Source organism: Camelus bactrianus, chromosome 7 (genome assembly GCF_048773025.1).
Source record: "Camelus bactrianus isolate YW-2024 breed Bactrian camel chromosome 7, ASM4877302v1, whole genome shotgun sequence".
NCBI lineage: Eukaryota > Metazoa > Chordata > Mammalia > Artiodactyla > Camelidae > Camelus > Camelus bactrianus.
The window spans coordinates 57,791,387-57,816,455 of record NC_133545.1 but is presented as its reverse complement, the minus strand read 5'-3'; the positions used below and the strand labels follow the sequence as shown (position 1 = coordinate 57,816,455).

Here is a 25,069-nt window from a genome sequence, read left to right as displayed (position 1 = left end):
GTGAAGTCAGAAAGAAAAAGAAAAATATCATATGATATCACTCACAGGTGGAATTGAAAAAGAAAAAAGAAAAGAGAGGACACTAAGAACTCATCCACAAAATGGAAATATACTTGCAGACACAGTAAACAATCTTATGGTTATTAGGGGAAATAGGGTGGGAAGGGATAAATTTGGGAGTATGAGACTTGCAAATGATAACCACTATAATAAAAATAGATAAAAAACAAATTTCTTCTGTATAACACAGGGAATTCAATATCTTGTAATAACCTTTAATGAAAAAGAATATAAAAGTGAATATGTGAAATATGAAAATAATATATACACACATACATGACTGGGACATTATGCTGTACATCAGAAACTGAAACATTGTAACTGACTATACTTCAATTAAAAAAAATTGGTAAGTTTTGCAGTGTGTCCCCTTTGTCTGGCAGAGAACCCACTTCATCCCTCCTAGTCTTAGCACAGAGTTTTGTCCAGGTTTATGGAAAAACTAGGGGCAACTTATTCATTAGACTTTCTAGTCCCCTCCTATCTTCTACCATCCTCATTATATTTAGGAATGAGTTCACGATGGGGAGACAAGATGGAGTGTGGAGACCCTTATGGAAGGTCGTAGGGAGGGAGCAGCCTCCCATTCCCACTTTAACAGTGTTTACCAGACGACTGACTTTCTGTGACACTAGTGGCCATACTTGTGTGCTGCTGGGTGGGAGCCCCATGCTAAGTCTTGGGGCATCAACTCAGTCCTTGTAATAACTCCACAGAGGCAGGGAATGCTACTGTCCCTATATATGGGTGAGAAAACAGAAGCTCAGAGAGGGTTCCTGACTTAGAGCTGGTGCAGCCTCAGTCTGACCACAGATTTGTCCAGCTTCAGAACCCAAACTCTAACGACTGCTCTATATTACTGTCCTAGATTCTGTCTCCAAGGAGTTTATTTCATAATTGATCTAAAACCTCAGCTCTAAGTTTCCAGCAAACATCTTGAAGTAAAAGAAACTTTGGCCCAGGAGTCAGGCAGCATCGGCTCTAGTCCTGGTTTCCCACTAACTTATAGGTTTGTTTTACATCCCTTGGGTCCCTTGGCCTCCTCACCTGGATATGAACGGTTGAATGCAAAGAGTTCTGTGATCCCTTCTGACTTCTCTGAAGTCAGCTATAGGACAGCTGCAAGTAGGGATTCTCCACGGGCCACTGAGGGCACAAAGCCTTCCAGCTCCAGTGCCAGGGGTGGCCTCAAAAGTGCCCCCTGGGGGGTGGGGGTTTGGAAAACATCCAAACTCTTTAGGCCAGCTCACTCCATACCTCTCTGGAAACATGACACAGTGTCTCCTCAAAGTCTTTCCAGTGGAAACTAGAGTGGATTGCTATTGCATTCTCCTGCCCAAGATCCATTCCTACTTTCTTTAGTAATGGCACCCTAGTTTTCCTTAAGGAACTATCCTTTCTCCATTCCCAGCCCTTGAGGGTTGAGCTCCAGGGATAGGCTCATGAAAAGCTAGGCAAACAGCCCATTTTCCACCCCGACACAGAACCCAAGACAGACTCAAATCAAGACTTTGCTGGAGACGCTGGTGGCCTTTTGGCCTCCTTATGAGTCTGTTGGGATGAAGCGACACAGGGAATCAGGGCTGGGAGCTGAAGATGGGATAACTGTTGAGAACATCATTCGAGCCCTTAGATGCAGCCATGCCTGAAAACCTACACCTGGACTTTTTAGTTACCTGAACAAATATATCCACCCCAACTTTTTTTTGCTGTTGTTTAATTGAGTTTGAGTTGAATTAGGTGTCAGCAATGATACGTTCTTTGAACTTTCTGCTTTTCTCATTCATGCATGCCCCTCTGTCAGTGTTGCTAAATCCTATTTTTATTAAAAGAAGAGGAAAGGGAGGAGGAAGAGAAAGGAGAAAGAAGGAGAAGGAGAAAAAGAAGTCATTAAATCTAAAAGCCAAACGAAAGGCAAGTTCTAATGTGGTGCTGGTAAATATACAGCACTGTTGTCGCTGTTCCCTGCCTTGTACCCGTCACACACATCACTCATTTATCAGAATCCCTCTCAATGCAGAATTCTTGGCAGCCACTGCCAATTATTTGGAGTTGACTCCAAGCTGAAATCTATTTTCCAACAAAGCTGAAAGACCTACGTCACTACACTGTGAGTGGTGCCAGTCACAGGACTGGGGGATGGTTTAAATTGAAGCATATTAACCACCACGGCCTGTCTGGAGGACACTGGTTGATCACAAGGACAGAAGCAACTTTGATACACTGGCAAAATCAAAATTACCCAAGTAATGCTAAATAGTTAGCCCCGAGCCCCTGGGTGGGTCGGCCCTGGGGAGGGGTCTCTGAGGGAGGAAAGCCTGGAGCTCCTTTAGCCAGCCCCTGGCGCCGAAGCCCAGGCAGAGGGCAGGAGAGGTCTGGCGGTGCCATCTCGACCCACAGGGCTAGGCCACTCCACACCCAGTGTCAGCCCTGGCCACCGCAGGAAGGCTAGCCCCATCTGGCAACTCCGGGCTCCCTGGATGGCCAGCTCCAAGCAGATGACATTTCCTTGGGCATTAACCTCCAATGACAATAAGTGCTGCTTCTTTCTATGTTGGTGCCTTTCTAATTCTGAAGCTGACAGAGGCTTTTCTCACTCTCCCAGCACTCAAAATCAACTTGACGTTTCTAAAATTATATTTTGAAAGTAATGAATCTACAACGTGCACCAAAGCCTGTGCTGGCTGGGAAAAGAAGGAAGGAAGAAATAGAAACGTCTCTGGCTTCCTCCCTTAAATTTGAATATTCTTTCTATATTGGCTGGGGCCGAGGGAGGGGAGAAGGGGGACTTGCACCTCCAGTGGCAGCGAGTTTTCAAGGAAGCAGGTGCTCTCAATGTCCCAGGAGGGTATAGTGCCACTGTGGTTCAGTCTGGCCTCGCAACATGGGATGAAAATGAGGGAGAAGCAAGACTGGGTGTGAAGAGGGTGGGGTACCTTCGCCTTCTTCAGACCAGAGACAGCCCGTCCCCCAGGTGGGCCCCAGAGGAAGCACACAGGCCACTTAAAAGAGAATCATGCAGCAGCTGCTTCTCCTTAAACTGGAGAGGTGGTCGAAGGGGCTTTGTGTGAGCCCAGATCAAAACACGCCTGTCAAGAGGGATCAAGAGCCTGGCCAAGTGGACTGCAGATGGGGAAGGGAATTGAACCTTTTTTTTTTTTAAACAAAAATATAAAGAAAATTCAGGGAGAAAATGCTTTTTTTTTTTTTAAAAAATAACTTGTAGCAAAGCCTGTCCAATGACCATAATCCTTCTCTCCCCTTCATCCACAGGTCAACTTTAAAATGCAACCTGTGAGTATTTAAAGTGATCCATCCAACAGAGAAGAAGCCCACACCCCTTGCCCTCCCACCCTCTTCCCCACCCAGTTCCCTGGGCCTCTAGCCTGTTTGTCACCTTACTGCACTGCTGTGGGTTTCCATGGCTGCAAACAAATGTGACCCAGGATGAAACTATGAGGCTTTCCACATTCCAACCAGGGCAGCTCCATTCAGCAATCATTAATCCAGTGCTTACAAGGCGACTCCAGGGTGCTGCTTACCTGGGAAAGACAGACTCGATTATCTGGGGTTGCAGCATCCATGGCCAGAGGCAGATGGACACAGCACAGGCCTTCAGAGGAGCTGGGAGGACAGGGAGGGAATTGTCAGGGAGAGATAAGGGGCAGGTCTTCAAAGGAAAACCACGGGCTGCGCTTTGAGAAATCCCTGTGAAGGAGATGGGGTCTGCAGAGGCTCCTGAGGGGTGGGTAACCGTGATGGGGGCTGAGGGCAAGGGGAGGGGGCATCCCGGGTGGAGTGGGCAGCAGTGCACAGGCTGAGGGGGTCGAGGGATGAGCAAGCCCTCCTGTGTGTGAAGGGGACGGTACGAGGCGAGGCCTCAACGAGCACGAGTGCCAGGCTGAGGAATTTGCTCAGTGAGATTCCACCAAACGAGACCCCCGTGGACAGCTGTGCTGGCCTGGCCAGGAAGTGAACAGAGTCTCCAGCCGCAACTCACCAGCATCTCTTCCCGCACAGAAGAGGAAACGCCTTTCACAGGCCAGGTCGCCGGGCCCAGGCTGTCTTGCAGAGGACGTGACTGCTGTTAGGGCCACGCATCCCGGAGCTGAGGAGGCACGCCCAGTGTCTCTGTGTGTTTGGGGAAGCGGCTCCAGGAGACCCTCTCAGAGCCAGGGAATGAGGCCGTAGGAGCGCAGCAGACACCTCCCTGGCCCAGCTGAGCATGAAGAACCAAAGCCTGGCTAGTCATGGACCCAGCCCCACTCAGGACACCCGGCCTAGGGAAAGACATGTACACGGGCTTCCAACAAGCGTCCACGTCCTCCTCCCCGCGCTGCGTATTTAGGGGTGCACGGGCCACGCCGGCAGCTTAAAGCAGGTGGGACCCATCCTTCTCCGTCCCTCTCCAGCCCCCACACCCACAGCACCTCCCCGCTGAGTTCCCACAACACATTCATTTATTAACTTGACTTTGCATGTCAAATCTCTTTTCCGTTTAATTAAAAAAAAAAACAAACCAAAAAACAGTTAATGTCACAAGGAGCTCCAGAAATACATGCTTTTAAATTCCAGCCGTGTAGAGGACTAAAGGAGACAGTGGGATCTGCAGATATGGCTGCTGTCCATAGAAAGATTTGTGCGGAGAGTTCAAGTCCAGCCCCTCCGCCCGCGAGAGAGCCCACGGCCCAGCGGGCAGGGGGCGAGGGAGTGTCTTTGGTTGGCGGGAGTTATATCCAGAGCTTGCTGGAAGGTGGCTTGGCAGGAAGAGGGAGTGTCCCTGCAGCCCCCTTCTAGGGAGGACAGAGGCAGGGGTACAAGAGGAGGCATTTAAGCTTCACTAGCCTCCTGCTGCCTCTGAGGCTGCAGGACACCTTTTCGAACCTAACACAACGTAGGTTTAGGTTTACGATCTGAACTTGCCTCACAGTAGCCCGCGGACACATCCGCAGCCACCATGCAGACGTCGGCAGGAGTGCGGCCGGCCTGGAAACCGCTCCTAGGCAGCCTTGTACTGTCAGGTCCACGTAGGAAACACATTAAACCCTTTATACCAAATAAGAGTAAATAATTATACCAATATAAACAGGGCCTTGGACCCTTTCATTTTATTAAAATGACACAGAAATATTAAAACAGCATACTGATCGCTTCCTATGTCTGCGAGCCCTGTGGTGTGTGGAGGAGGAGCCGCTGCTTGTGGGCTCCCTCCCGGAGGCGCAGACTCATGCATTGAGCAATTCATGTTCTTTATCGGTTTTCCCAACAGCATCAGGATTTGATAACGGGTCGAGGTCAGCAAAGAGGCTGAACCAGGCATTCAGGTCCGAGGCAGCCTTGGCAGGCTCTGGGGAGAGAAGAGAAGGCATCAGCACACCCACCCTACAAACACCCACCTCTCCAGCCTGCACGTGGGTGGGTCCAGGTTCATCTTGAAAAGGGAAGGCGCTCAGTTGGATAAAGCCCAGTGAACAGTGAGCCCTCGTGTTGACCCCACCTGCCCCCACACCCAGTGGATGACCAAACCCCACAGAGCTGCCTGAGATCCCAGACCCTGTGCTTCCCAACCTCGGGAAGTATCAGACTCATTTCAGAACTCAGACTGAATGACTAAGGAGGCAAGGTGCCTTCCAGTGTCCACTGGAGGACTCTTGTCAAATCTGCTGGGTCAAGAGGACGACTGTGGTCACTCTTGTCAGCCTTCCAAGTAGCAGGTCCAGAAGGTGGGGTTGGCACTTGAGCCTGACTGCCCTTCTTCTCTCAAGGTCACTGCCTTCTTCAACCCTCTGCCATCAGAGGAAGAGGGCCTGGGATGTGCCTCCCCTTCCCCACTGGGCTCTGTATCACCCCCACCACCTCACACTCCAGCCTCAGTGGAGGACTACCTTCAGCTGTTCTTTTCACCAAACTATTTGCCCTAACTTGCTGAGTGGCACGATTAGAGCCCAATTACTTTCCAGATGAGAACATTTTCAAAAAAATGCCTGATGCAAGTGATTTCTAAATAAGTTGGAGGCTCTTCTTTCTATAAATCATTCCACATGAGAATCTAGGTTCATTGGCTTAGGTGACCCATGCTTTTTTTCTTTCTCCAACAGGTGGGAGTATCAAAAGCATGAAGAAAATGTCTCTGACAGGTTCTTTCTAGCTGAGAGTAGCTAGGAATGTGCTGGCCATCTGGTTGAAAAGAGTCTCAAAAAATATTGGTAGGACAAGTTGCTAAATAAAAGTGGTTATATGAGAGTGATGGAGAGTACTGATCGGATTATACCCACATACACAGAACCTTTGACCTTTCCACTAAAATGGCACTAAAAACATTAAGAGAGTGTACTCATCACTTTATACTTCTGATTCTCCCCCCTTTGTCTTTTCTTCCTCAAAATCTCTTATAGATGTATTACTTTATGAGATGACAATACATCTATTACAGAGATAAGCTATTGCAAGCAAGACTAGTTAGTAATACGAAAGTTACTACTCTGTAACATAAACTGCATACTGTGTGCAGTTAGCCCCCAAAACATTTGGTTTATTTTGATATGAAAAACTGAGACCTCAGAGATCTCAATATAGCTTGGTGGGGGTGGAGGAGAAATAATCAAAAAAAAAAAAAAAAGGGAGCAACTTGTCTGTCTTTGGTTATGTAGGAGGTCACACAAGGAAATTGTATGGGGCAAGCCCATTTTAGGAGGATTAGTCTGTTCTTGATAGAGAATATCAAAACATCTTAGAGACAGTGCCAGTGAAACTATGCTACAGGCTCACTTGCTCACCTCCGCCCCCCCCCCCCCCCCCGCCCTGCTGCACTCCGAGAATGGGTGTGGCCCTGCTGTGAGGCCTCAGGTGACTGCACTTTGGGGCAGTCCTTACATTCCCCAGACCTCCGCTGTCGCTGTCGGAGGGAAAACCAGGTGCAACTAATTGCACAACACCTCAAAGAACATCAAGGGAATGCTTTCTGATGATAACAGAATAGACACTTCCTTTAACTTCCTGTGGTCAACACAGGGAGAGTGGGTGATGACCAAAGGCAGAGAGCAAGTGAACTGCAAAAACAGACGAGATCTTCAGGCAGGCAGATGTTCTGTCTCAAAAGAGAACAGATTTCACCAGCTTGAAAGGCCCTCTTTTGACAACGAAGACACCTGGCTTTTTGCAAAAAGCACTAATCAAATGCCTTGTCTGGTGGAGGCAATGGTATTTTCAGCTGAAGACTGCAAACCTCAATGGTCTTTCCTCCCCTGCTGTTGCCACTCAATCTTGGGGAGCACCCAGTCACATGGAGACAGATGTGTGATTCCTCCTCATTAGATGTGATAAAGGGAATTATGAATTAGGACACTGAACCAGAAAAACAGTCAAAATGTTAGTTTCTGGGATCATGCAAAACTCTCCACCCTTATACATTGAACCTAAGGTGCTCAAATGGAAATTAGTAAAGAAATACAGAAAAGCATGTTAGGCCCATGGAAAGAAAGGCAACTATCATTTAAGGGGGAGAGAACACTGCATTACCTTTCAGTGCAGGACTGCTGTCATTTGGACTGCTTGCCTTTGGTGCTGGCCATGGAGGAGAAGTGCGACTGACATTGCTCTCTGACCAGCCTAATGTTCGAAACCAGAGGTCATTAGATATAGGGAAGAGCAGTCACACGGCCCCCTAGTTGCAGGGGTGTACCCATGGTTCTCAACTACGGCAGCTTCCAGGAAAGAGAGGATGGTGGTGTGCAAAGACCCTTCTCCTGTGTTCCTCATAACTGGACTACGTTTTAGAGGAGAGTAGATAAACAGAATCATGCCCAACTCAAAAGTGTGGAAAACTAAGAGAAAGACTGCATTTTGAAAAGCAAACGAGAAATTGCTGAAGTTAAAGTATTTTTGCTTTTAGCTTTATGTCCATTTTTCTTACCAAGTGACATTATTTCAGTCATACCAAAGATTATCAATAATGTTCCAAGAAACTCAAGTGCCTTGTTTTTCTGTCACAAATGGGGAAAGCTAAAAAAACTGAACGCCATTAAATGCAGCGACAGAACTAGTAAATGGCAGGCCTTCTCCACTTCCCATATGATCCAGTCTATTTTCTATGCAGTGAATTTAAACTGGGAAGTTGAGTTAACACAGATAAATGGTAATCAAGTCCAAATATATGACGGGAAAGAAAGCCTCCCTTACCTTGATGTCACGCTGTTATGGTGGCATTTATCTTGTTTAAGCCAACATTCTGAAACGCCCCCTTGTGCTCTGCCCACCTCTAATGATGTAGAAGCATTCAGCAATCCTGCTTTGGGGGAAGCAAGCCTCATTCCCCGCAGCATTTACTGTCTGTGCTGGATGTTCTGGCATGACATTTAATTTAGAACTTTACCATAGGCTTCTTTGCACATCTGCTTTAATTCTTCCTGTGTAAGTCCCATCCTTTCAATGAGACAGGGAACTGTTTCTTCAGTGAGCTCCACCATAGACTTAATGCATTATAGGCAGGTGTTTGTGGACAAAGTCCACTGTTGATTCTCATTGTGAAACTCAGACCATCCGATGATGCATCATTCATTGTTGGGTCCAAATGGTTAAAACTATATCCTTTCACTGGGATGCTCTGGTCACAGTATTTACTACAGAAAAGGTTTTGTCTCTGATAAGGTCCTCATGTGACATCATGTTTGAATGACAGAGTTCAGCTGAAGCCAATTTCTGGAGCAAGACAGCCACTCAGTACATGCCCCCAAAATGATAAGATTTAAGGCTGTTTGTTTACCCTGCCATTCTCAAATTTGTAATGAGGGACTTAATTATAGACTCATATTATATTTATTAGCTCATACTTTCGGCTCATCTCCGAGAGCTGTGAGCCCCTTGAAAGCAGGAACAATGTAGTATTCATCTTTACATCCTTTCTTGCACTTCCTGGCACATGATGGATGTTGAAATTAAAATAAACTATTGAAGAACTCTTTAAACCAGGAGAAGTACACATATGAAGCATTATTTTAAGAGATGGCAAAGCAACACTTGGCACAGTAGATGCTCTGATACTCACTGGTTGAATTATTCCACTTTAGGCAAATTGCACACAAACATCTCTATGAAGGCTAACCAATGACAAATGAAATGACCTGTGACCTATTTATTAGGTCTAAAATAATGAAAACATATTTTCATTAAACAAAAATACTGTTATTCATTGGAAAGGTACTTGAACATGTTGTTAACATATTTCACAATACACAAAAAGCACAAGATTTTAAGGGAACTTTTTGGGATGATGGTCTAACCCTAGACGACGGTGACAGTTGCACAATATAAATTTACTAGAAATTCTTGAACTGTTCTCTTACCACAGGTGGTTTTCATGGTATGTAAATTATAATTTAAGAAAGCAGCTTTAAAAAATGACCAGTATTTGGAGTAATCCAGGAGTAACATAACCTCTCTGGTTCCTAGAAAATTGGACCATGAGCATTTTCCTTCTAAACCCAAATCACACAAAATAATGGTAAATGTGGAAAGTTAAAATTGTGGTTCCATTGTGTGCCAAATAAAGCTGAAAGAGGTAGAATCTAACTGGGTCAATTTTACTCTTTTCCCTACAATACTCTATGGACACCAGGCTTCAAAACCCACCTGTGCTTGGCAGAGCCTGTGCAACCTTTCCAACAGCACCTGCAACCTGGTCTCAATGTTTTAAGGCAGTGGCTCTCAAAGCATGGTGCTCACACAGTAGGCATCACCTGTGAGCTGGTTAGGATGCAAGTTCACGGGACAACCCTGACCTACTGAACCAGCATCCTGGGGTGGTGCCCAGGAAACCATTTCAGCAAACCCTCAGTGACTGTCATGCAAGTCTAAGTGTGGAAGGTATTGCCAGAGATGATCCCCAAGGGGCTACCAGGGTTACCATCTTCTTTAGGATCAAGGTCATCCTGGTTGTGCCAGAGACAAGGAGAGGTTCTCCTCAGAAACAGAGGCGTCTGCGTTTAAGACCCCACCTCCCAAGTCCTGCAGCAATAAACTCCTTGAGCCTGTTGAGCTCTCTGAGTTCAGGGAGGCTCACACTTTCAAAGAGAACCCGGTACTCATGCAGAGGAAAGCCAGGGGAGAGGTATAAGTCAACCCCTCTCTGATCTCTGAATGCCATTTGATACAGTGGGAACTCAGCAAGATAATTCTTCCCATTTCAAAAATATGCACAACATTCATTTTTTAAAAAATGGCTGCAAAGAACAGTGGAAAAGAGGTAGGTTCCAAGCACTGTCTTTTTCACAGTATAAAATGGAACACATTCCTAAAGGAGGCAGAAATAAATCTACATGTCAAAACGGAGCTCCCCTCACTTTATGTAATGGGAATGTTTCCGAATAGTTATAAATAAATAAAATGTCTGCATATCAAGTCATATTTTTAAAGTACCAGAAATACAAATTGTATTTTTAAGCCTATTATTTAAAGGATTATTATGGCAGATTTCTGTATAAAAACAATAAATGTCTTCTAATTAGATTCCTTTGTAACCATGGAGTTTTGAATACTGCACACCTAAAACAGTCATGAACCATGCAAGAGACATCCAGAATGTGTGGATTTGGGGGCTTCTCTGCAGCGGAGGACACAGATGAGGATGACCATAAAGACACTGCCCTCTCTGGGGATTAAGATGATGCAGAAAGCCAACCTGTTTCCCAAAGACACACTTATCACTGTTTGCTTGTCCCACAGTGTGAAGCAGGAACAACAGCCAGTTTGCCAAGTCACAGTCTCTCCTCAGAACAGCCATTAAGCATGTCCGACTATATGACTTTATGTGCATGAGGGGAGAAAATGGTACAGCTGTGACACCAGCTACATATTAAGAAAAAAAAAAAGCTAATACTAAGCTGAGCAGCAATTTCACCCTCACTCATTTCACTTTGGGAATTTTTTAGGAAAAATTAGTGAGCATAATTATGGATGGAATGTTAAGCCCGATTTCAAATGTCTTGGCTTCTGTCAGGAAAAAAATGCTATTTAAAGAGAACTTGGTGTTGCTAATATTCCGGTAATTGCCGTCAACTGTTCCCTAGCTGGTGTTAGTTGGCTGAGGTGCTTTTTTTTACCAGGAAGGTGTGGCTGGAAAGACGTCTCCCCATCTCAGAGAAATTGTGTCAGGGGACGGGTGGTGAAGGGTGGGGGCGGGAGCGCGCAGAGGGCTCCGTGAACAAGATGACTATCCTCGCGCCCAGTTACTTTGATATGTCAACTGTGCTACCCCTTTGCTGGAAACACATAGGAAATTTTATTGGAGCCATTCTGCCCTCTTTACTTACATAAGGGAAAATATAAATCAGCCAGAAATAACACTGGCCAGCTCGAGCAGCAAGAGAAGCCAAAACACCACCACCCAGAGTAGCACTTTACGATGAATGTAATTTCACTAAGTGGGAGAGCAAAAGCCCGGGCTGGGTTGACGAGCACAGCCTGGGGCCCTCTGGGGTGGGGTAGGCCCTGAAGGGGAAAGTGGGAAGACCACTAGCCTGCCGTCCACACCGTCTCTGGGCCCCAGTTTCCGTACCTACAAAGGGTGGGTAAAAATTCCTGCCTCATTAGGTTGTTGTATGGCTAAAATGGGATCTTGTAGGAGAAACTGGGGAGTACAGAGGCTAAAGAGCAGGCCCTCAGCAAGTCTAAGTTGAATCTGGATTTCTGTATAACTCAGCAGACACGAGGACCAACCCCTGAGACCGTCATAGGACTGTTTTCTTCTAATCTAGTGATGCAGTGTCAGTTAATTTCTCCCTCCCTTCTTGCCTGCCATCCATCCACCCATCTATCCACCCATCCATCCATCCATTCATCTGGATATCTTTTTGAACATCTATTATATTCCAGGCACTGAGCTATGTTCTGGAAATATGATGGTGAGCAACACAAACATGGGCCTGCCCAGGACAATCTAAAGCAGACAGAAAATGAAATCAACTTTACAATGAAGTGAAATAAGAGGCATGATTAAGTCCTGGGTGTAAAGGGAATGGAGGGAAGAAACACGAAACACTGATTGCTGGGGGAGTCCACGGATGAAATATTACTGAAGCTGAGAACCTGAAGGATGAGACATCAGCCAAGGAGAGCAAGCATCATGGGTGTGGAGGTGGGTGCAGTGCTTGGAGGAGAGGGGAGAGCATATGCCAAGGCCCAGTGGTGGGAGAGTGGGGCTCACTGGAGTCCAGCATACAGACATAGTACCTGGTTCTCCAGCAGAACAATGTCATTAAGTCATGCTAAGTAAAGGTGAGGGAGGTATGGGCATCGATGAGGTCAGGCCCTATAGGACCTTGTAAGCCAAGCTGAGGAGTTTAGAACTTACTTGCGTGGTGGATAAAACCACAACTTGGCAAGTCACAAGACTTTTCTGGAGTCCCTTAATTTCCTCATCTATAACGTGAGGGTGGAGTTGATGGTCACTAAGTTTCCTTCTATGGACTCATGGGGGCACTTAGATTCTGCAGATAGCCAAGGCCTGGGAATGGGTCTCATCAGGCTTAGAAAGTGCTGCTTCTTTGCTGGAACAAACAATGCCACTGACTCACGCTGTGGGCTCAAACTGTCTTCAAATGTGGCCCACAGTCTTTTCCTTCACATTATTCCATTTGAGTCCCAGAAATATCAGTTACCCGGAGTCAGGCTAAGCCAGAAACAGCAAGAGGTGAGCCCTAGTCAAGGAGAGGTGAGTCTGAGATAGCGCAAAGCTTGACATTACCTTAGCTTTAAGTGGAAACCCACCCAGATGGCAAGAGCACCTGGGAATTGGGTAAAACAACAGAATATCCAGAAGGAACAAAGGGTTGTATGTTTGAGAGAATCTGGAACAAGACTCTTAACTTTGGTTTGCAGCATCCTAAATTAAAAGATGTCCCGGTGCATTTACTTGGAGCAGATGGTTATCTTTTCAGTATCAGCGTCTGTTTCTCAATTAAATTTTGGATGTTGGCAGGGAATTAGAAGAACGTCGAATGAGGCCCATCAGCCTTGCCTGATCTCTGTCTCCGTAGCCTCTATGGCTGGCCCTCCCACTCACTTTAAGAGGCCTCAGGAAGGTACAATTTTATCATCACTGTAGGACACAAAAACCCCAGCCCCTATCACACTGGGAACTTCTGAGAAATCCTAGCTAAAATTAACTCCTTCAAATTTTTCAGCACAACTTGATCCTAAATGTAAGTTCCTTTGTTTTGCTCCCTGAGAGCTTGAAGCAGGTGGGAGAAGGAAGATATAATTGTTCTCTTACTAAACCTCCCTTCCTATTTCCCCAGAGCTAAGGGAAACAGAGGCCAAAGAAGAGAGGGAGGGAGGCAGAGGAGAATGGGGTGGGGAGTGAGAGGGAATGTGGAGTGCGGAAGAATGCTGGGGTGCCTACAGCTGTGGCCTGGAGCCATACACCGAGTCCTCTGGACACTCTGACCCTGAGGACACAGTTCCGCCTGGACCTCCCAAAGAGCCACAAAGTTGGTGAGACTGAGCATGGGTGCACTAGAGTGAGCCGGGGGTGACGGCTAACATGGCCAAGATTCTGTAGACAATTCCAATTTCATATATTCTATTCTGAAACATCATTCAGCTTTTGTGGTTGACACGAACCCTGCCTCCCACACCCACCTTCCTCCCCCATGACGACGGGGTGGCCCGGTCCCTGTGTGTGGCCAGAATGCCTGGCACCTCGCCAACAGTCAGTACAAGTCCTGCTCCTCCAGGAACATCCAAGACAAGGCGTGAGGGAACCCGGCGGGGAATCACGTTTGCCGTCAGAGATGGGATACCCAGAGGCAATAGTATGAGAAAGTGAAAGGCAGGGATTCCTGAGTCAGGTGGCTCAGGCTCATGATCTGGCCTGCCTCCTACCAGAACCATGATCAAATTACTTACTGCCCCATTTCCCAGGTGATAAGATGGAGATGGTGCCACTACCTGCCCGAGAAGTGGGTGGTGAGGATGAAGTAAGTTAACACAAGTAAAGCACACGTGGCAGTGCTTGGCACAGAGCACATACCGACCAGAGTGCTGGTTCTTGTTATTTGACCAGCTATACAGGGCAGAGTCACGGAATCACATGGTTTTAGACCTCAGCACCTCTGAAATGGGGACTAACCCAGGGATAAGAAGATAACACTTGTGGAAAGGTGGAAGGCTCCTTCACATGAGTTGGGTCTCTCCCGATAGATTTTTTTAGTGAATTTAACACCTCGTATTACAGATGACAAGGCAAAGGCCCAGAGAATGAGTGGCCTGACCAATTGCTGCAGAATGAATGCAGGGAAGGGAGTCTGCAGAATAAAACCCTGGCTTTGAACTCCCCACCACTGTGTTTCACTGAGCCAGTGTGCCAATGAGCCTTTCTACTCCATGCTTAGTTACTTATTTACTCCATGACCACTGACTTATTTCAGTGGTTGATTTAATTTGGTTTTTGAGATGATCTAGATAATCAGGGGAAGCAGTTTCAATACGAGGTGTCAAATGTTTAACAATTATTTAGATGCTTTTGCAATTCATGTATACAGATGGGTTTTCTAGACTATGGGAAAAAAATGGAAAAATGGAAAAAAATGGAAAAATGGAAAAAAATGGAAAAAAATCTACAGCCAACATCCATTTTTTCCTCTTTTTTTTAGGGTGTTGGGGGGAGTCCTGACAAAAGCACAGAATATAATTACAGTTGGATTACATGATTGATCAATTGTTGAAGCAGGGAGCCCATACTTAATTTGTACACATATGTTTTGAAGGTCCCCTGAATCTGAGGGCAGCATTGGGGTGGGGCGCCTGCTGGGAATCTGCAGATGTGGTAGAAGCTGAATGCGCTTCTTCTTTCAAACACTTAGGTTCCACCTTTTTTCTGTCCTTTTGAGTTCCATAGACATTCAATTTGTGGCTGCTGGTGTGCAAGGGAAATAGGATAATTCAGAGGTTATAAAATAACTCCTTTAACATTGGTCTTGATAGAACCCCAGCTGAGGGAAGGAAACTTTTAGCAGCCAGAATGATCCTTTCAAGTGGTAAATCAGATCATGCCCATCCTTGGTCTTGTGATGTTGTGATGGTTCTCAAGTTCTTCCAAAGGCTACAAGGTCCTGTGGGGCCCCGCCTGTTTCCTCTCCCAGTGCCTCTCCCCCTCGCTGCATCCTCGGTGCTGTTCCTCCAGACTCTTGACCAGATCAGACACGTCCTCCCTTAGGCACTGGCACAGAGGTTCCCCCTGCCCAGAGCTCCACATGGCTAATATTCTCACATCCTGCAAGTCTTTGCTCAAACCTCATCTCAATAAGAATCCCATTTAGTCCTGCAGCCTGACCTACCGTGCATTCCCCCGACATGCTCTACCTCTGGCTCTGCTTCTCCCTTTTCTTCGTATCATTGGTCACTTTCTAACCTACAATGCAATTTGCTTTTCTATTACGTGTCTTGTTCACTATCTCCTCTCCATTAGAATGTGAGTTCCGGGAAGGCAGAAGACTGGTCTGTTTTGTTCTCCAATGAATCTCCAGTGCCTGGCATCCAGAAGGATCCAATAAATATTTGTTGGATGAATAAGAAGCTTGCTCAGGTATTACTAGGGTGGCAACCTCTGGTGAGATTCTGTTTGCCTGAGAAATAAACAGCCTCCCTGTGTAGCACCTCTTTCTCTTTCCATACTGCGAGCTTGCATCTCTTGCTCTAGCTCTCAGAACACCTCCGCCCTTGGAACCCAGTGTGGTCGTGTGCCTTTCTCCTGGACGTGGGGGAAGGCTGAAGTGCAAAGCCCATGGCCACTTGTCATAGCTCTCGGGTGGAGTTCTGCGGGTAGTGCCTTTGGGCCCTGAGCTGAGATCTTCTCACTCCCTCTGCTCAGGAAGAGGGCGGGCAGCTCTGACTTCTCAGCTGCTGGCATGGGGCACTTGCAAAAGTGACACCTGGCCACTGGAGCTAAGTAGGAGCATGGCCACCACTGCTCTGATTCGGCAGCAGGGGCCCTGGTGTCTCCAAAGCTGGGCGCCCGAGTGGGGTTCATCCTGCAGCACAGCCAGAGAGTCTCCCACAGCCACGAGCTCTGAGCTGTGGATCCTGGTTCTGACTCTCCCGACTCTCCCACGCCTTGTTAGCGCCTCCACCACAGGTGGGTGTGGGTGAAACCCCGTCTTTGGCACCATTGCTCATCTGGGGCTCCAACAAAGGAGGTGGTAAAACCCGGCGGTGAAACTCAGGGCGGAGAAGTAGTTTTGATGGCATTTATCCGTCCTATCTCTAACTCCATTATGGAGAAGAAATAAGATAGTTCCAAAATGGGACTCGAAGAGGAAGCTGAAAGGAATCATGTATTTCATAAAAAAGAGTGAAGACTTTTCTTCGGGTCTTGCCCACCAACTCTTGCTGTCCATGATCTCAGCTCCAAAGACCTGAATTTTTTTTTAATAGCCCATAATTGCTTAAATCATTCCAGCTCTGCCGTTTGTTCTCAGTTTTAAGTGCCAGATAAACACATTGTTTATTAAGGAGATAGCCTAATTCATGGAAAAATCAAAACAATTTGAGAATTTCTCAACAGGGATTCCTGTCTTACAATTAAAGGGACATGAAAGGAGGAAAAATGTGATGAAATATTAAGAAAATGGTTTCCTTCCCAAGGTCTGTTTGTTTAGAAATTCAAACTTAAAAATTTAAATTTCAACCTGAGGGTTAGTTTTGCACTCTAAATCAACAAGCTCACGTCAGCAATTCTTCACCAGCATGTGGGCTGCCTGTGAGCTTGGTGCACCTTGAACCCTTACCAATGTTGCCAACCACTTCTGATCAGTGTGGAAACTCTATTTCTGCTGTAGTCGGGCTTCAGGGGACTGTTGGGCCATGTGTTTCAGGCAGAAATGGGAACAACTGAGCTGAGGGCATCCTCAGGATAGGGGTGGGCCAGGGTGCACTGGGAAAAGGCACCCGGAAAGCTCCATGTCTGTGGAAATGTAGAGAATGTGGCCTCATGAGTCTATGGGAGAACTCAGCTAGGGCGATGGTCAGGCAGGGATGGCCAAGTCAACACGCCATGACCGTGAAAGCAATTTGATCCTTCAAGTGTGCTATGAAAACATCTAAAATCAAGGTATGACAGTAAGATTAAGAACCACCCCTCTAGCCTTTCATTAATAGGAAATGTTAACATGGGGAGAAAATTATGAGAAGAAATAGATTTTAAACTCTGACATGTGTCTTCAAACCAGAATGTGATTCTGAGATTTCAGCTAAAAAGTCACTGAATATAGAAGAAAAATACTCCCCCCCCCAAAAAAAAGGACACTGGATATCAAATAGAAAACATAAAAAAAGATAAGGAAAAATAGGCCTTTGGATTTTAAAAAGTAACAAAGAATGAACCAACCAGAAAACCCTGTTTCAATCCCTGTAGTACATACCTTGCAGCGAGGCCTGTAAGTCTTTCATATTTTGATCTAAAAGCTGCGAAGGAAGGAATCCTGAGCCTGTCTGGGGCTTGGGATCTGGCTCTCCTGGGGCCACAGTGGGCGCTGGCTCCTTTAGCCGGCCGTCTCCAAACACAGCGGACCACTCTTTGCTGAACTCTCCCTCTTCCAGGGAGGAAGCATTGAAGATCTCACTCAACAGCAGCAGGTCATCTTTGTCAGCACCTTCATGCTCCAGGGTCCCTGACGTTGGGCCCAGGCAAGCTGAAAGAAGGAACAGAGCACAAAACACATCACCACCAAGGGCCCAGGCTCTAGGGAATAAATACAGTAGGGGCTGAGATGGGACAGATGGGGTGATGGATAGATTTTGTTTTATAAGTTAATCAAAATATAAATGAATCCCATTATAGCCTCTCAAGAAATTACAGAATTAAATTTCTAGTCCCAATGAAGTCGAGCAAGACCCTATGAGGCCTTTCTGGGGACAGACCTCTCCATGTCCCTCACCTCTTGTTTGTTTTAAAAATAAAAGTTTTAGCTTCCTAGGCATTCCCATATTTCCAAAGAGCAAATTTAATAAGAGAAGTTTAAAAAATACAAAAACAAAGGAAAGCAATCAAACAAGATAAAATAATAATAGTTCTAGCCATAAAACAAAGTCAAGGACTTGAGTTCCTCCTCAAGGGCTATAGATGGTATCCTGAGCCATATCCTTGAGTTGTTTTGCAGATACTAAAACCCCAACCAGGTGGAAGTTCACTGCATGCTGACCACCAGCACGTAGATGGGTTGGAACCAGAAGTTTGAAGATTGACATTACTACATCACTCGTTATCTTACCATCAACTTATCAGAGGATTGTGTAATCAGAGAATTGTGTGTCCTACAACCCACACCCCTAACCTCACCTTGAAAACCCCTTACCTAAAAGCCATTCTGGAGTTTGGGTCTTTTGAGCATGAGCTGCCTGTTCTCCTTGCTTGGCGCTACAATATATACAACCCAACTTCATGAAGAAAAGAAAAGATGTCTGGTTTGCCTGAGAGCAGCAGTGAAAGAATGGCAGGAAAATGGGGCAAATCACAGAATCACGAGAGGATGAGCCTCACAGGCCAAAGACACAGCCCTGGAGGGTTGGAGTGAGCACCGGACCAGAGGGGGGCCCCTGGGCCATCCTATACTTGCTATGTGACTTCAGCAAGACCCTAACCCCTCTGGGCCTCTGATTTTTCATCTATAAAATTGTAACATTAATAATGCCCACTTTGATATATTGTCAGGAAGATCAAAAGAAATACACCTGAAACCTCACTGCCTTTCCAGAAGGAAGAATTTAAAGAAGAGATCTATTCTTACAACATGAACACTGATGAAATACTAGAGTGAATATAGGTAGAATGGGGGCATTACTATCGGAAATCCTATAACCTTTCATTGAGTCTTCTACATATTTTGAAAACCAAGAACGGATGGTGTTATTAACTGTGGCTTTGTTGTAGTATCTAATTGGCACTTGGAAATTGCTAACAATTTTTGCTGTAAGTCATGAAGACAAGGAACAATCGTGATTAATGTTTTCTCTGAGCGAGATTGCAATGCTGATACTGTCATATTAAGTGAGACCAACAGGTTTCCCTCAAATATATGAGCTAATAAAAAAAAGTTTTCACTTAAGAATTAAATAAAGCTTATCTCTGTCAGCTTTACTGCATCTATTTTCAACCACACTTTACAGAAAGCTCTATAGATGGAGGGGATTTTTGATGTGCTGAGCAGACTGACAATACAACAGGGAAGGGAGGAGTCAGTCACTATGGTTTAAATACAGTGGCAAAATATCACTTTAATCAGACAACAGTCTAATTTAAGCATCCATCTTGTTTGTGTTATCATAGAAATTTGAATCAAGAGAGAGCCTGTGGGTGGTGAGAAGACGGGGAAAATGGCACTTTATTAAATGGGCTTCTGAGATAGTTTTGTAGTAACAAGAGACACTTAGGCCTGTGCGTGGTGGGAAAGTCAGGGCAGAAAAGGTGAGAGGCCCACTTCTGTGAACCAAGGAAGGAACCCTGGTGGGACAGGGTGTGTCCATCAACATGCACCTAGGCATCCTTCCTCCCTCACTCTCTTAGCGTCACCCTCTTTACATATAGTAACTTTACAAATTTCTGTACTTCCTACTTTCTGTTGGGACCAGAGTGCCTAAACCTTTTCTCATGGTTTAATTTCTGGCCTGGCTGAAATCAGATGACTGCTGAACCAAACCCATTTTACTGGAACCAGTTCAAGTCCACGTATAGCCCCTAGAGGAACAGAGGACTTTAAAGGAGCACTGGGAATTATGTATGCTCCTCCCGGAGTCACACTACAGCCCTCCTGGAGTGTCACCTGGGTGTCAGTCCAGGGAAGGTCATGACTAACATTAGCAACAACAAATAAGACATGACACCCTGAGAGACTTTCAAAAATAACCACAGACTGGAAAAGCTCTAGCTCTGAGTTTAATGTTTGGATTTTGTGCCACGACATTTAGAGTAGACTTCTGTGGGTTTTGCTAACTTAGCAACCCCTTCCTCCTCTTCAGTTTCCCTTTGGGAGACTCCTTCTCTGCCTGATCCTGGTGAGACACCACTTAAGATGCCTTGTCACCCACTCCCTGGTGGACACGTGACCTAGGCTGGCCAGCTTGCCAGAGGCCTCCTTTCTCAGGCCGTGGTGACTGGCTCACAGATGGGCACTCCCAGAGGCATCGCTGGGTTTGGTACGTGGAAGCTGTGAGGAAGAGGAACTCTCTTTCTTCAGGATCCTAAGTTCAAAAGATGCAGATTTGAGGCTCCCGGTGATGAGGGAGCCAGAGAGGGAAGGAGTTGAAAAGAGAATCCCAACAACACTGTTTAAGCTCCTAGATGCAGCCTTACTTGAAGCCAGTCCACTTCTGTGCATCCTCAGTTACATGGTCCAACATCCATACAGGCTTGTACTTTCTTTTTATTTTAAAGTCAAACTATTTAGAGAAGGGTTTCTATTACTTCCAATCAAATGATTTCTGACTAATATTCTATCCTGTAAAACTGAAACTTAATGATCACATGAGAAAAGGACCCATGGTGAGGATGATGTGATCTAAAGCTAGTTCTACACAGAGATTTAGTCTGCAGTCTACCATTGAATTTGGCCTATTACTTAGTGTCCTGGTTATTTAACAGTGAAAGTAGGCTGTACTGTGGATACTATCTCTCTTAAGAAAACACATTACTTACCTAAAAGCAATTAAACTGGCACTGACTTGAACTAGAAAACAGGGAAACCTCCCAATTACTGCCCTGATAATTAAGATGCTTTAAAAGACTATACATAACTTGCAAGAAAAACTTAATTACAAGTAGAAAAGGACAGGTTTAGGTCTGTAACCAGACAAGTTAAGACTTGAAAAATAACACTAGTCAGTTGGCTCTTAAGACTCACGCTATCATTTTCTTTGGAAATAATTCAACTCTACTGTGAGAAAACGGGGGCATACACAGGGATATGATGAGCTCTTTGGGAGAAGCCTGGTGAGAGGCACGACTGAGGTCGGAGCTTCCACCTGTGTAGATGAGCAAGTATTGGAGCCCCAACCTGCCTTTGTCTTAAAGGATGAACAAAGGTGGTGGAGCTCACAGGTGCCAAATCCACAGATACTATTCTAAGCCTCCTCTGTGCTCTTGCTGGTTCTCAAGTCTCCACGCCTACCTTCCCATCAGACAACCCAACCACAGATATTACTACAAAAATAAAGGTAACAGACATGACATACTCAAATTCTCACTTCTTGGCCTCCAGGTCTATGACCCTCCTTGCATTCCCTCTTCTTTTCTGAGCTCAGCCCTCCCTATGCTGTCCCCCTGTTTGGGGAGCCTGCTGTGCTCCCTACCATTATTCAACTCCAGCATCTGTGATCTTTCCTTCTCTAAGGCTCCTCCCTGACCTCGGATGTATGCACATCCCAACAGAAGTCAGTCTTCCCCTGATATTGCTGTCTGCCCCCTGACACCCTGTCAAGTTACTGTTGTAGCTTCTTCCATCTACAGCCACACACTCTACTCTGTCACCGCTCTTTTTCTGGCTGGCTGTAATCAGGTTCAGGGCCCCACCCTAAACCGAAGGGGCCCTCTTGAAGGTTAATGGTAAGATCCTCATGGCAGATTCCAACCCCCTTTTCTCAGGCTTCAGCTTCTGTAGAACTTTGCACTATGGCCCACTGTGGACACGCTGTCATCTCCTGGGAGTCCCCATAAAGTGCCTCTCTTGGATGTCCTCCTATCTCCTTGACGACCTTTCCCTGCTGCCTCTTCCTACTCTATTTGCCCTTAAGATTTCCTTCTAAGCCAGTGTATCTCTTTTCCCCCCTCTCTGCCTAGAAGATCTTACCTGTTCTCCTGGTTCCTATGTCACTTGGGAATCTCCGTCTCTAATTCCAAGTTCTTTCTTGAACTTTGATGACAAACTCCTGACTGGGGGCCCTTTGGGATTTGCCCACTGGCGAGCCCGCTGGCACTCCATAAAAGGCACCCTCCCTCCGTGTACCTCTGCTCAGTTCAGCCGAGGGGTTATTACTCCCTCCTCAAAAACCTTCAATGGCTCCCTCTGACTCCTAAGTGAAGTAACACTCCTTATCAGGACCTCCAGAGTCAAGCTCTAATTTCAGCTGCTCACCAACCCTGCCTTCAGCAAAGCCTACAATTGGGCACAGCTCTTGTTTGCCATTCTTTGAACATGCTTTCCTGCCTTCCTGTTGGGGAACCTGCTGTTTTCTCCCAATGAGATACCCAAAGAGAAGACTTGTCCTCAACTGAAAGGAATCTTATATATTATCTTCTCTAACTCATTTTCGAGATGAGGGAAAAGACAACCTGGCTAGACGACCTCAAGTTCATATAATTTATTAGTTACAGATTATCTGGCTAGGGACCCCGGTTCAAGGTTCAAGCTGTTTTCTCAGTGCAGCACCCTGTTTTCACTTCAGGGCCTATTAAGGATCTCATACATAAATGAGTATTTTAATTTTCATAAAGTCTGGAGGGTTTCTAAGGTCAGATGTCTCCACTAACCCCCAGGCAAAGCCCTTGGCTGCAGGCACTACAGCAGAGTTGCTGCCCTGCCCTGTCCTGCCCCAGGGCTCAAAAATAAAACCCCCAGGCCTCTGGGAAAACATTCCCTAGGAAGTGTGGTGATTCTGACCCAATGAGTTTTCAATGAGTGAAAACTGACGTTCAGAGGAAGCTCTCAAGTTCAGACAGAGTGTGGGTGACAGAGAGCTAGTGTGGGAAACTTATGACAGCCCACTCAGGTGATATTTTTGAAATCATACTGAGTTTCATGACCTCAGCAGAAATTAGGAACACAGAAGATGGAAACAGACCTACACAGACCCCAAATGAGAGCACAGGAAAACAAAGAGAAATGTCACAGAAGTTCTCTTCATCTGTGTGTGAAACAGGAAGGCTCTCTGGTTTGCTCCCTGGTCCCCACTTTCAACATTATGACTAATCGTAAAGGCCACACACTTGAAACACACATGAAAAACCCCAAACACCAACACTATCCTCACATCACCCAAAAGACAGCACGGGGGAAAGACGGGTAGGAAACCACCTTATAAAACTGTCTGACAAGAAAAATAGTCTTCAAGTAACAGATTATTCTTGTTTGGAATTCAATAACACTGCTTCTAAAAACTCCCTTCTGGTGAAAAAAGGACATGGACAATAATAGCAGATGGAGAAAAATCCACCCCACCCACTCTCTGGGATACACACATCAGAAAAAAAAAAAAAAAAAAACCCAACGATGCTAGACCCTGAATAGACACTCAGAAAACACATTTTGATGATCCCCATGCCTGTGCCTCCATTTAGCATTAGAGCTTAACAAGCAAGCAATCCTACTGGAAGACTGGACACTTGGAGCAGGTGTGTAGCAGAACACTACATACCACAAAGTGATCAAGCAAGAACAGAACTGAATTTTAAAAGCGCACCATTATCTTATGAAAGGAACAAAGCCAGCAGTTTATCCCGGGACACTGAGGGAGGGACACTGGAGGGAAAGTTCAACAGAAAAGATAACAGGCTTAGTATTTGCCATGTTGCCCATGAGGAGGCAGTCAGATTCCTAGTCAGCCATCTATGATCAGGGCAGGAGATGGTTCTGAATGACTGGGGGGGCCCTGGGAGCAGGGACAGACACGTTTATCACTGCTAAAGCTTCTCACCCAGACCTGCAGGAGCTACTGAGGGAGCTTCTCCATCATTCTGATATTGGGCCAGGATGTAGGATCAGAAGTAGAAACCAAAGCAGCAGCTGAAGACAAACAGTTTAATTCTAATATGGCCACTTAAAACATTGTTACATTGGTTCAGTTAGTTTTGTTCTATAGAGGGATCTTTTGGGTAAGGCCAAGTGAGGAGACTTATTAGGTGAGCTGAATTCATGGACCTCCCTTCAGGTTTATTCCACCACATTCTGTTCATGTATCTGATAGTCATTTCTCTTGGCCCAACTTTGAGGAACACAAAACTTCTATGTGTCATAACTCATGCATTGAGGCCAGGATTGTCACATGTGGTCCCAAGGTGATTTCAGAGCCACTTTTAAGTATCTCAAAATGTCAGTTTCTTTTCTCACGTAAAATGTTTCTATAAACTGGCCAAATATTTGTTTTCCATTACATTATCTATTTAGTAGGAGAAAACACATTTCATTATGACACTGAACTGGAGTGATTTTCTGGGCCATGGCTCCTGGAGAACTGCGTCCTGGCTGTTGTCAGAAGGGGCTGCTCTCTGATAACATTATACCAGAGCTTAGCCAGGACTTGTGGAGCAGAATTACCACTGGGAGTGAACCGGCCCCCACGCAGCAGGGTGCCAGAGCTTACAGCCCCCCAGTCCTATAAAGGCAGCTCTCCCTGGATTAAGCTCTTTCTATTTCTTGATTGTTTAATGTCTTACATATTATAATCAGTGTTTTAATTCAGGACTTGGGCCTTCTGGCAGTTTTCTGAAGGGCACACATTTTGAAGTCAACTAATTAAGAGTATTCTTTTCTTCAGTCACTGCAAGTTCTCCGTGCACTGAGAGAATATTTTTATACTCGGGGCCATGTTAATTTTTAAGCTGATGCTACCCTCGGGGCTGGCGACGCAGGAGAGGCAGACGGTGGGAAAGCATGGCTCGTGACTCAGGAAGGGCTTTGTGGGTTGGCAGTGATAAAGGGAGAAGAGAAATGATGTGAGATTGCATTTAACCAAGAAAATCTGTAAATCAATTTTTCTGCCTGAGAACAAGAACACATTTTGAAGAAGAGCACATTCATCTCTTTATCTTTAGATTTAAATTGAATGCTTAAAAATAAAAGGATATGAGCTGCTAGTCTCTGAAACAAAGGTTGTAACTATAAACCAATGTGGTGTGAAAGTTGTTTAAAGTAAGTAGGAAAATATCATACGTGTTAGAAGGAGGTCATGAAAGTAAGCCTGAATCTTGGGCAGTGGTGTTTCTGATTTAATTCTAGGAAGAAATGCATGGACAGTGGGTTAGTGTTGT

General features: G+C 45.6%; 1 protein-coding gene across 11 annotated transcripts in view; it reads right to left on the bottom strand.

Annotated features, from left to right (window-relative positions):
* Positions 1-5,131: 5,131 nt before the first annotated feature.
* ICA1 (islet cell autoantigen 1) overlaps positions 5,132-25,069 on the bottom strand; it is a 141,096-nt gene continuing 121,158 nt past the window's right edge. For 9 of the 11 annotated variants that reach the window (XM_010972112.3, XM_045508491.2, XM_074367435.1 and 6 more), the window contains 3 exons: positions 17,475-17,744; positions 7,579-7,668; positions 5,132-5,407 (listed from right to left, as the gene is read on the bottom strand). In XM_010972112.3, coding sequence (XP_010970414.1) covers positions 5,286-5,407; positions 7,579-7,668; positions 17,475-17,744 — 482 coding nt within the window. In that variant the 3' untranslated portion in view covers positions 5,132-5,285. The remainder of the gene's footprint in view (positions 5,408-7,578; positions 7,669-17,474; positions 17,745-25,069) is intronic. The other 2 variants (XM_074367437.1, XM_074367440.1) reach the window with 1 other exon arrangement.